The following is a 12,510-nucleotide window of genomic DNA, read 5'->3' on the forward strand; positions in this document are numbered from 1 at the left end:
TACTGTATTCAAAGCAAATTTCTCTGTCTGATTGTTATGAGGTATATAAAACACATCTCAGTTTCTGTACTAATCATCTTTCCTGTTTTTGTTTCTAGATCTATACACATTGCTGCTGGAGGATATTCTTGTATTGTTACAAAAGCAGGATGACAAACTGGTGTTAAGGTGTCATAGTAAAATTCTGGCATCGACAGCTGATAGCAAACACACATTTAGCCCTGTCATTAAGTTAAATACAGTGTTGGTTCGACAAGTGGCAACAGGTGAATATGTCTTCTGAATGATCCTAACTTCCAGGTTTATTGTAAAGTTACGTAAGATGATTCAGTGTTGTTTAAGTAGTACAAGTGGAATAAAGTTTTGTTCTTTGTATATTTTTAAAGAAATTAAATTACACTTATTTAGTGCTTACATATTGAATTAACAGTTTATACTCCAAATTTTGTATGACTCACTGAATAATTTTCTGCATTTGAAAATTTTCTGCATATTACTTTGATCTTTATTCCATGTTCAATTATTGATAGACACCAATTAAGACAGTGAATTGAGAGGTAATCCCAATGAAACAGCTTTCATTTGAATGGTATAGTTTTTGATTTGGTGGAAAACAAAAAGTGAAAACTGAAGAGGTGGGTGTTGTTTGTGTTTTTGAAACCAGTTTAAGTTAGCAACTTATTTATTAACTGAAATAACAATGAGATACCTTTTAAAACCCGTTCGTTCCATGATGGCAGGATTAATTTATGACCTTTTTAACACCCACTAAATATTATTAACTAACTGTTTAAATAAAGGGTAATTCAAAATAAATTCAAAAGAGTCATAGTGTTTAGTTCAGTAATTTAGATATTTGGCAGCTTCTTGTTTCTAATAAACTACTGTGGAATCAGTGCTAGGTTTTATAATCTTTGTTTTATTGAAGTATAATAAACACAGCATAACACACAATATGTTGCAAAAATTTTAAGTGTATAGCTTGGTGAATTTTTACCAAGTAAACACGTTTACAAAGTGAACACGTGTAACCTTTACCTAGATTAAGATGCAGAATAATCCCAGGACCCTAGAAGTGGCCTCTATAGGTCATATTGTGAGAGTAATTTTTGTCTTATCTTTTCCAGATAACAAAGCTTTATTTGTCATCTCCATGTCAGACAATGGAGCCCAAATTTATGAACTGGTGGCACAGACAGTTTCTGAAAAGACTGTGTATGTATTAGATATAGCTACCTTGCTCTAATATTTTAATGTCCTGAATATAATCTTTCACAAATTTAACTTTGTTTCTGTAATAGAATTTTGAAAACTAAAAACAAGCACTTTCTCTATATTCTTTTAGATATATTCTTCTAAGAACTTGTTCCTTTTTAGACTGATATCTCTCAATTTTATGATGTTGTAATGAAAGTATCTTTTATAAAGGATTCAAAAAGGATCAAGTAAAATTTTTTAATGGGTAGTAAATCCATTATGATGTTAGGCTTTTCTTTAAGGTATAGAGTTTTTATAATCTCTACTTAATAATTTTTGCCAAAATAAAGATATTCTCTGGCAAGTAGAGCTTTTTATTTGTTAGTTTTGTGTGTTTTGGATTCTGGTTTGTTTTTATTTTGGCTTTACTTTTGCTTTCTCAGTGTATTTAAAGGACATTTCTTTTTCCTTTCCCTTTTGTATTTTGGATTCTTTTTGAACTTTCGTAGCTGGCAGGACCTAATCTGTCGGATGGCTGCATCAGTGAAGGAGCAATCCACGAAGCCTATTCCATTGCCACAGTCACCACCTTGCGAGTGAGTGTGCCTTTGTGTTTTTGTGAGAAAAGGAATGGTTAATTCTTACATTTTGTTGCAATGATATTTAGTCACCTCATGAAGTTAAAGACTTTTTTCTTCCTTCTATAGAGGAGACAACGATGAAGAAGAACATCCAAAATTAAAAGTGGGACGTCATGGCATCTCAGTCACTGGCTTGCACAGTCCAGGTAAACTGATGTTAAGTTTACCTGGAAGAATTTAGTATATTACTTACTAAATGTAGAGAAACTTTAAGTCTTTTGGTTTATGCAGTTTCTGTTATTAACTATTCATTTTAACAGACTTTGTTTATGAGCCTTCTGTGTCCCATAATAACATACTCTAAGTGTATTTTATTTAACAGATGATCTCTGTAGTTCATGTGGTTGTTTTTTCCAAGTATTTCCTGAATGCTTCTGGTTAAAAGTTTTGTGTAAAATATATTCCGCTTTTTCTGTTTTGTTGGACAGACAAAGATTTGGGGTTAGAGTCTCCCTTAATGTCGTCAAAACATCAATCTCAGTCCCTGGGTACCTCTGGGAAATCAGAGGTAGATGATCTCTTTGTGGCTGAGAGACAGTTTGCAAAGGAGCAGCGTGCAGATGGGACTCTAAAGGGAATTGGAGTAAATTATCAAAGCAAAATCCAAGATCCACACTTGCCTGTCTCAGAAGAACGGTGGGCATTGGATGCACTAAGAAATTGTAAGTTTTATTCATAAGTTAATACAGATACTTATTAAGTACCAGAGTTGTGTAATGTACTATGTAGTCATTTAGGGAGATTCCAAAGAAGAATAAACTATGACTGACTTTTCCCTACATGAATTTTACAATCTAGTTGAGAAGATGATAGAAACTTTGCCCACCTCTTTAAGTTAACAAGCAATACAGGTATGTTAAAAGTGATCTGTTTGGGGTAACCAGAGAATGAAGGCATCAAAAAATGAGACAGATGTGATTACTGCCTTGAAAAATGGGTTTGTGATACTTACTTAGAAGAGTACATGTCATTCAGACAAGAATAATGGTAGGACCAAAAGCACAGAGGCGGAAAACTCTGAAGGTGTTCAGAGAGCAGTGGTAGTTGGCTTATGGTAGACCATGTAAGTTACAGGAGTCATGGGAGATAAGGTCGGAAAGGTAGCAGATGTACTGTTGAGCCCAACCTTGAATACCAGATTGAGTCTTCTGAACTTTAAGGATGGCACATCATAAGTCTTTTGAGGGCATTTTCAAACCACAAATTATTCTTCTAATATTCTTGTGTAAATTGTAGTATTCTCCACCAATGTCCATCTCTCTCTCTCTCTCTCTCTCTCTCTCTCTCTCTCTCTCTCACACACACACACACACACACACACACACACGTTGTGTGTTTGTACACACCCCCATGATAGTGGGTGGTACTTGCCACTGCCACTCTTAGCTACCCCTCTCCCTCTCCAGCCTGGTTGATAATCACTGTGTTACAAATGGGAGTGTATCACATTTCTCAGGTGTATTTGGAGTTGGGGAAAAGGCTGAGAACCATTGCTCTAGCTGTAGAGAACCATTTGAAGTTTTTAAGCTAGGTTATGACTAATAAAATAGATTAATTTGACTGAGAGCTGCAAAAGGATTTAAATGGAAAGAGGTTTGGAGTTGTGCAGTTACTATTAAGATTTTGTAGAAGCCTGGGCTTCAGGCGAAAGGATTTGGACTAGAATGGTGTCACAGGAGTCAACAAATACTTTAAACCATGGACTTTTTTGGATGTGAGGGCAAAGGAAAGGGGATATTTAGAGATGATTTCAGAACTCTTGTCAGAAATAAAAGTCAAAAAGGACCACCACTGTAACACATTATTTTTTTCCTTTTTTTATTTGCCAGAGATTGTGGGCTCAATTTTAAAACATGTTGAGCTTAAGATAATGGCAAGCCATTTAAGAGGAAGTGATGAGCAGGCAGTTGGAGTTTAAGACTAGAACTTTGGAGAGAGGTTAGGGAGATAGATGGATTTAAGTGATAAGCCATGAGACATCTCTCAGAAAGTGAATGTAAAACAGAAAGACTGATCTGTGTGGAGAAACAGAAGGTAGAAATTAAGCCAGAGTTGAAAGTAGGGAATTGATCAAGTTCTTTAAAACCTAATTAATTCTAAATTCTCCTGAATTAACAATCACAATGATTTCCTTTTTCAAATTTTTATTATTATTTTTTCAATTACAGTTGACATTCACTATCATATTAGTTTCAGGTGTACAACATAATGGTTATGCATTTATAAGTACAATTAAAATTTCTGATGGTTTGACTAATCTTGTCGCAGTAACTATCATTTTGTGAGTGACCTCACAGCATACGCTTACCCATTCAAAATAAATTGGTTCTATTTTTAACAACCTAAGGAAGTTGTGCCACGTATAGGTCATTTATTAAAAACTAATAAATATTGTCTTTTGAAATTATACAAAACCATTAGTATTAAATTTTATTACAAGGAAGTTTATTTTCTTCTTCACCATTTAAGGAGATTCTTTAGGTTGTTATAAATGATAAAATAAGTGTTCTGCTTGTCTAATAAAATTAGAAAAACATAATGCCTGTGTATACAGTGTCTGTTTCTAGAAAAATAGAACTTTCAGGGTTTTTTTTGCCTAGTTAACACAGCTTTTCAACATCCTTTTAAGAAGTACCTTGTGAGTATTCCAGTTATATGGAAGAAAAAATAGAGGGAGACATGGAATTGGTTATTTAGCAGTTCTAAATAGGAGTGCCTCCCCATTAATAATACCTAGTTCTTTTCAAGTCTAGTTTAATATTAAATCTTCTCTAAATGGTGCTTTATTTCATTTTTCAAATAAAACAAAAACAGTGATTGTATGAAATTAATATATTGACTATATGTTACTTTAAAAGTACTTAATTTTAGAGATAATTGATAATTCCACTAATTTAGTGTTGGCATTCTGAGCGTATAGTTGTAAACATGCATTTTTTTTCTCCCTCCCTCCTAAATCTTTTAGTGGGTTTGTTGAAGCAGTTGCTGGTACAAAGGCTGGGTTTGACTGAGAAGAGCACTCCGGAAGACTGCCCACATTTCTCAAGACACAGGACAGCCTCCCCCGGGATACAAGCAGACAGTGGAACCCAGAACTTTGAAAATATTAACATCTATCATCCTGGTGAAGAACAGATGCCCTTTAGAACTGGAATTGATGTCATTTCAACTTGTTACAGTCCACGGACTTCAACTGAATCTTATGCTCCACGGGATTCAGTGGTACTGGCATTCCAAGATAGCCAGGCAAGTAACATTTTAGTAATGGACCACATGCTCATGACCCCAGAGATTCTTCCTGCAGAGACAGAAGGAGGTCTTGATGAGAGTGGAGAGTGCTTTTTTGATGCCCGTGAAGCACATAGTGATGATAATCCATCAGAAGGTAATGGAGCAGTTAAAAAGGAAGAGAAGGATGTTAATTTACACATCTCAGGCAAGTTCTTTCACATTTAAACTTTGATTTTGGTTATTGTTAATTGTCCTGTGTGCTGAAATGAACGTTTGGGTTTGTAAGCAGAGTGTGTGTGTGTGTGTGTGTGTGTGTTATTCTTTCATGCACTAAATAATTATTGAATTGGGTTTGTAAGCAGAGAGAGAGAGAGAGAGAGAGAGAGAGAGAGAGAGAGTGTGTGTGTGTGTTATTTATTCTTTTATGCACTAAATAATTATTGAATCCATGCCAGACCCCATCCTAGCTGCTGGGAGACAGAGCATTGAATAAACACGTAAAAATCCACTATTCTCTTGAAGCTTAAGTGCTAGTAGGGGAAAGAGTAACAGTAAATAAGTAAACAAATAAATAGATGCCAGATGGTAAGAATTATTAGCAGGAAAAGTAAGTTAGACTAAGGAGCAGCAGAAAGTAATGGCGGCAGACGAAGTGATCAGGGAAGAGGGACTTCGCTAAGGCAGCATTTGAGCAGAGACCCAAGGGAAGAAGCTATGTGTGGGTATCAGGAGGCAGAATAGTGCACGGCTATGAGGCAAGAGTAAGCTCTTTGTGGTTAAGGAATACAGGGTGAGGGAGAAGATGGGAGAAGATGGGACAAGGAAGCTGTTTGACAGGAGAAATGTTGGCAGTATCATATAGGGACTTGTAGTTTTCAGCTTTTAACTTTTAAAATGTTGACTAATGTGAAATTATTCAGAAATTAGCATGAAAATTTGCTAAGTTTAGCTTGAATCCAAAATGAGAAAATTCTGATATGCTTAAAACTAAACATGGGCATTTGGGAATTAATTGCTCTCACCCCTCTTTAATAGCGTTTAAAGTTGTCAGTGTAGTAACACGTCTCTATTTTCTGATGTGCTGATAGCAGTACCAATCTCGTCGAACTGTTCTGTCTCTATCAATAGGAAACTATTTGATTCTTGATGGCTATGAAACAGTACAGGAGAGCTCCACCGACGAGGAGGTTGCTTCCTCTCTTCCCCTGCAGCCCATGGCAGACCTCCGAGCCTCTATGGACTCTACCCAGCAGCAGCAACATTCTCCCCAGAATGCTCATTCTGATGGGGCAATTTCACCATTCACCCCAGAACTCCAGGCCCAGCAGCACTGGGGCATTATGGAGGATTCCTGTTTTGAGATCCAGAGTACCTCCACTTGTGCAGATTCACAAAGCCAGATCATGGAGTACATTCGTAAGATAGAGGCTGACCTTGAACACTTAAAGGTACCTCAGACTTCAATGTTCTTAGGACTTGGTTATATGAAACACACTTAACAGAGAGGAAGTACAGAATGATGGAAATGCTGATGTCAGTAAACTTGTTCAGATTCTAAATTTGTATGTTTTCATTGACCATTATCCATGAAAAGACCTGGATTTTAAAAAGCTGAGATCAGCATTGTTTATCTGGTTATAAATCGCAAGAACAGAAAAAGTTACAGCTCTATAAACTATGTGTTTGTATGGGTTTCTAAGGTTAAGAACCTGAATATATTCAGGGTGATTGGCTGGCCAAAATGAGAAGATGTGAACAATAGCTGAGATAGCTGGGATTTGTGTAGTTATAAATCTAGGCTGGGAAGTGCTAAAACGTATTAAGTATCTGTTAATTATCAGATGATATTAGCAGTAGTTTTCCAGATGCTGTGAAGATAGAAATTGGTTCCAGTGGCTCTCATAATTAAAAACCTGGGCACGAATGGTGGTTTTATAAATTAGTAATAGAAGATGTCACTGTACTAGCCTCAGTTTCAAAACTAACATATTTGGTAATTTCCAAGAAAAGGACTTTATTTTAAAGTTTTCCATCAGTAGACATAGCTACTAGAGCCTAAATGTTTTTTTCATGACATCATTCAGTTGGAGGCTTAGGGACAGTGTTAAAAGTGTTCTTAGCCTTTTAGCTAAAAATTGGTCTCCGTTAGTTTTTCTTTTAACTTCAGATGATATGTTTTCCCTTCTCTATTTGATTATATATAGTTGTATCCTGTGGCTGATGAGATGAGATATCCAAAAGGCCATTGTGGACAGATTGGTTCTAATATAGTTCATGCCAAATGTGGGACCATTTTCAGGGTGACTCCTAGGGATGGGAGAATCACCTTTACCAGTTGCCCTTTCCTCTGCTTTATTTTTATATGGGAAAGTTTTAAGTTATTCATTCAAGGTAAAAACAGATAAAAGGAATGAAATTTACATTTCCCCCCACTAACAAAATTTTAATGATGTTTATGTTGAAATTTGGGAGCATACCTATAATGTAAAAAAAAAAAACAAAAAAAAAAAACTTCTTTCCTATTTTCAAAACATTTTTATGATGTTCAAATGTAAAACCTATGGGTTTTATTTTACAGAAGGTGGAGGAAAATTACACTATTCTTTGCCAAAGGCTGACTGGATCAGCCCTCACAGACAAGCATTCAGGTATGTGAAAGTTGTGGATTCCAGACTTTAGCATCATCCTGCCTGAACAAGTAGATTGGTTGAAGTAATTTCTTATTCTTTAAAGTGGAAACCTTATAAGATTCCTTTTCTTCTGTTTTTAAAAAACTGTTTCCAAATTTCATGCAGAAGCTGTTGTCTGCTGACTCAGCTCTTCCTTTTCTAAGAGGAACTGTGGTTGTTAGTTCTCATGCCACTCCCTCTTCTCTATCTTCTTCATCTTTGTAAAACAAATGGTAAAGTGGTGGTAAGCCTGGTAAATCCTAATTTCCCTATGAGATTTGCTGCTGTGACTCCTTAGTGGTAGAGGCTTGGTCTATCTCAGATCTTGCTATACTTTTGTGTCTCACTGTGACTACAATTAGATCTGTGTTCAATGAAACAATTTGTATTCATTAGCTTACAGGCTCTGAGATGAGGCTGTTCTGATATAGAAACAAAAATATAACCGTGCCCACAGATTTCATAGGTATTCTTTAATTGTTAATTTGTTCTTCTTAATTTGATCCCTACATATCTTTATTATTCCCAGATAAAAGTTAGAGCTACGTGTCCTGGAGGTGACTGAAGGTGGTTGGATTTTGAGCATCGGCCTTGTATCGGCACATCCTGGCTCCATTGTGGATAAAGAGAGAGTGTGTGACAGAGGATCTGCCTGTGAAGCCCCTGGGGTTAGCCATGTGTCAGGGGACCAGAGCAAGACTAGTTCTTCACAGTCTGGCAGCTGCACTATTCAGTGAGGGAATATCCATTCTCTCACTCCACTCTCCTCACTATCTGAAATTCATTTTGATTCAGAACAAAAACCAAATGTATAGAGCTTTGGGTGTAGGATATGAAATTTTACTTAGTCATGAAAAAAGAAGAAAATCGATATATTTATTTGACTTCATTCCATATTTGATAGAACATTTTAATTTTTATTTTGCCATGTTTTGTTTTAATTGACTAGTGAGAGTTTTTAGCCCTTTGTGTTTAGTACACCCAAGGATCAATTGTTCCTAAAGCAAAGAGTTTAAGATGGGGTATTAGGAGGTTGGGTAGAAAGGTAAAGAAGAGAAGGAAGTGCGAAGGGGAGGGAGGAACATCCAATCTTCACTAAACTGTATCCCATATCCTCTGCTGTCTAGGAGGCTGCTTTTCTGATGGTCACCTCAAAGGCATAGTATTCCTGTAGCTCCTGTGTGCAGAGGGCTTGAGCTGTGTGCTATCCCAGTGGGCAGTGAGTAGGTGGGCTTCCTCCCAGCTGAGGCAGGCACCTCTTTTCTAGTTGGGATCAACCCCCAGTTAACAGGAATCCTCAGTGTACTAAATAGCAGGCCTTTGAAAATGGGTATGTTTTCTTCTATTGTCTTCTTTTCTGTTGAGGGTTGGGATTTGGGAGGGAGAGGAAAGCAAATTTTATTTTCTTGACTATAAATTTGTTATTCTTGATACTATTTCATTTTTATAATTATTCATTAGACTTTGGCACTTGTGTAAAATTATTCCTGCAGATTGAGCAGGAAGTAAAAAGAAAAGAAATGGAGATGCTTCAGATAGTGGCAGGGTTGGGGTTTGCTGAGGAAGGGTGGGACGGGATCAGGTAAAAGTTTGGGAAGGTTATCTAACTGAATCACTACTGAGTTGAACAATGGCTATCATTCGCCATGGGTACTGCTGATTATAAGGCCAGTAAAACTTTAGTACCTGGAGATTTGACTCTAATTTTTGCACTGATGGTGCCAAAGGGCTCTTTGAGTTAAAAGGAGAGCCAAGAGTGGAGTGGAGAAAGATGTGTGGAGAAGGCAGAGCTGTTCAAACCAGCTCCAAAAGCACTTCCTCTGACTTCACTGCTGGAACTTTTTCCACACTGGTGCCTGACCTTAAAAATTGCAGACCAGAACATACACTGGATACTGCGGGCAAGGTATTGGTCACTGCCTGCTCTAGAATGAATGCTAGTATTGGCAGCACCCTACAGAGGATAAATGTTTCAGAATTGTTAACTTGAGAACTCCTTCAATTTTATTGGTTTTCTGTGGTTTTGTTTGTGCATCGAGTACATATGTTTTGAATTAGTTTTGCCAACTAAAACTAAATCGTTTGTCAAATCTTAAAATTCTGTTAATATGAAGGAGTTCATCCACTGCTCTTATCTTTCAGTAGTGCCCCCTGAACTCTGTGGGTAGTCAGCATATAATTTTATTCTTCCCTGAAGTCGTATGTGTGTGTGTGTGTGTGTATGTGTGTGTGTGTGTGTGTGTGTATACAACTCGTCATAAATGGTAAGGATTCCCAATTACTTGTACAAACACCACTAAATCTTAACAAACTCAACTATGTCCAGATTCCTGTTTTTGTCTTTTCAAAACTGATCTATGTTTTTACGTAAACTCATCAACTTGGATCGTTGGACCTCATCTATAGAGTTATATTTTGGGTTGTAGACCAAGTATAAATTAAATCACAACAGGATTAAAAAAATTTAGAAGCAGAAGCTAATATATAAGTGGAATTTGAACTTTGTGTATCTTTTAAGACAAGCAAGTAGAAACCAAAGGGTTACATTGTGCTGCTGGAAATAATGTAGTCACACTCTCAACTAAAAGGGTTTCATCTGTAGCCACTTGACATTAATACCATCAGTGGGCAGTTATTCAGGAAAAAGGTAAATATAAATAGAACTTTCATCTTAACTTCAGACACTACAGTAAAATTACCTAATTCTCTAGCACTCATTCAGGAAGCTTTGTAGGTTAGCAAAGTTTTGGTTTGTCTTCTAGTTCAGTCAATATCTTTTCCTTAGCAACTATTTGCTTTTCTTTTCCTGAAGTTTAACCTCTGCTTGGAACAATAACAGAGCTAACTGGAAAAAATCTTTTACCATAGCTCTGGTACTATCAAATAAATTTATATCTAGATTTTCAAACGAAGCCCCAAAATGAAGTCTAATTATGAAAACAACCCACAATTTTGAGTGTTCTTTTTTTATCTTACTCACTTAACATCTTCCCTCCTCCTTCCCAGCCTGGCCTCCCTGTCTCCCAATTTCATTTAGGTTATTATAATCACATCCATTTTATTTTAATAGTATATCTGCCTTTCAGGATAATGGAATTAGATATTCATTCTGTCCTTGAATGGAACTAGTTGCCATCAAAGTCATTTTCTCAAAATTAAGTGACAAGAAGTTGAAATCTACTTCCACACGGAAAAATCTAAAGGTAGTGGACAAAGCAACCTTCCCAGAGCAGGAGGGCTGGGATTTAGCTATTGAAGTCACCTGCCATGACACTGCGCTCACTCCTTTGCCTAATGGCTCCTTTGCCATTAAGCGGCAGATTAATTTGGAGTGTCTCCTTCCTTTTCAGTGAACTGATTTAATCAAGGCAAATTGTTAAACACAGAAGTGCTATAATTTAAAATATTGATTGCTGCCCTAGCAGCTGCATATTTTGCATACTTTAAAATAAGCTAATTTGGACTGCTTAAGTTATTTTGGCTCTTAGATCCTAAACTGTATTCTGTTACACTACATGGAAGTATATTTCACAAGCTTTTTGGCTCCCCCCTAGCCCCAATTAACAACTGTTAGAGAGAATGAGTCTCTTTAAAAAATTTTTTCTACTTTTTTTTTGGGAGGGGTGGGCAGGGGGCTAATATGAGAGAGCAAAAAAGTCCTTTTTTTCTTAGTTTTAAAAGCTAAAGAAAATATGCTTCCTGGGTTGTCTTTTATTTACTTTTTTTTCTTTTTGATGTTGGTAAATTTGATGTACTAAGATGGAGCTTCTGTATTTCAAACGGAAAGCTGTCTTCTCTGAAGGTGGTATATGCTGTTATTTTGAGCTATTAGAGCTTTGGTCAATATTTTCTTCCCTGTATGTCACAGAAGACACCATTGAGAACTGGGCACAGAGAACCTCAAATTAGACAGTTAAGAAACCTTCCAGTCATCTTTTTGCAGGCTGTTTTTTACCCCTAGTATTACAATTTTTGTTTTGTAAATCATGGTTTTTCCTTCCCCCTTTGCAAAGTGATCTACAAAATTGTTCTTTCCTCAAGGAAAGAGTCCCTTTGCTTCGTTCCTTATGCCTTCCCCAGTGATACCGATGGTTTTGATAATAAATTGGTAAGAAAAAAATGTACCTCCTAAATAGAAGCTCTTCCCGCCATTTCCAGGTGCCAGCGGCTAAGCAGATGTACTGAAAAAATAGCTAAAGTGCACACTGTTGTTTTTTTTTAATAAGCCTCTTCCTACTAGAATATTTTGTTTACCTTGTTCACCATACAATCATGTACTCTTTAACATAGCTTACTTTTAAAAATCTGGAACTATCTTCAAAAACACTTGATTAATAATCATGTAGTTTTACTGATCACATTTTGAAATACCTAAAAGACTTTATTGCTCTAAGTATCCAAATGTACCTTTGTAAAATAGATCTTATATGAATTAGCTGATAAGGCTGTATGTTTCTGGAACAAAATATTGGACATCTAAAAACTTTGTTTTCTGGGGTCTGGGAAAATAGAAAATGAGAGTTCAAATATTAAATATGCTAAAAGGAACCAAGTATGTGACTTTTTACTTGTATCCGTGTTCATTTGTCTTATACAAGTTATATTAGAAAAGTTGAGGTGCCAAGGAGGCCTTAATTAATCTTACTGGCAGTGACTATCAAATGTCTTCCTGCTTATTTGAGTATCTTTACTAGTAAGACTAGCCACTTGATCTCTGTGATGTATAAACTTCCATGAGGACACTAACAGCTGGGATTGCCCCATCATCTGGG

At 36.4% G+C, this 12,510-nt stretch overlaps 1 protein-coding gene across 6 annotated transcripts in view; it reads left to right on the forward strand.

Annotated features, from left to right (window-relative positions):
* ARHGEF12 (Rho guanine nucleotide exchange factor 12) overlaps window positions 1–12,286 on the forward strand; it is a 189,871-nt gene extending 177,585 nt beyond the window's left edge. For all 6 annotated transcript variants that reach the window (XM_081061905.1, XM_081061907.1, XM_081061906.1 and 3 more), the window contains 9 exons: window positions 99–266; window positions 1,128–1,215; window positions 1,707–1,793; window positions 1,905–1,984; window positions 2,267–2,500; window positions 4,804–5,274; window positions 6,198–6,517; window positions 7,648–7,717; window positions 8,268–12,286. In XM_081061905.1, the coding sequence (XP_080918031.1) occupies window positions 99–266; window positions 1,128–1,215; window positions 1,707–1,793; window positions 1,905–1,984; window positions 2,267–2,500; window positions 4,804–5,274; window positions 6,198–6,517; window positions 7,648–7,717; window positions 8,268–8,278 (1,529 nt within the window). In that variant the 3' untranslated portion in view covers window positions 8,279–12,286. The remainder of the gene's footprint in view (window positions 1–98; window positions 267–1,127; window positions 1,216–1,706; window positions 1,794–1,904; window positions 1,985–2,266; window positions 2,501–4,803; window positions 5,275–6,197; window positions 6,518–7,647; window positions 7,718–8,267) is intronic.
* The last annotated feature ends 224 nt before the right edge of the window (window positions 12,287–12,510 follow it).

The sequence above is a fragment of the Rhinolophus hipposideros genome (assembly GCF_964194185.1).
Source record: "Rhinolophus hipposideros genome assembly, chromosome: 10".
In the NCBI taxonomy this organism is placed as follows: domain Eukaryota; kingdom Metazoa; phylum Chordata; class Mammalia; order Chiroptera; family Rhinolophidae; genus Rhinolophus; species Rhinolophus hipposideros.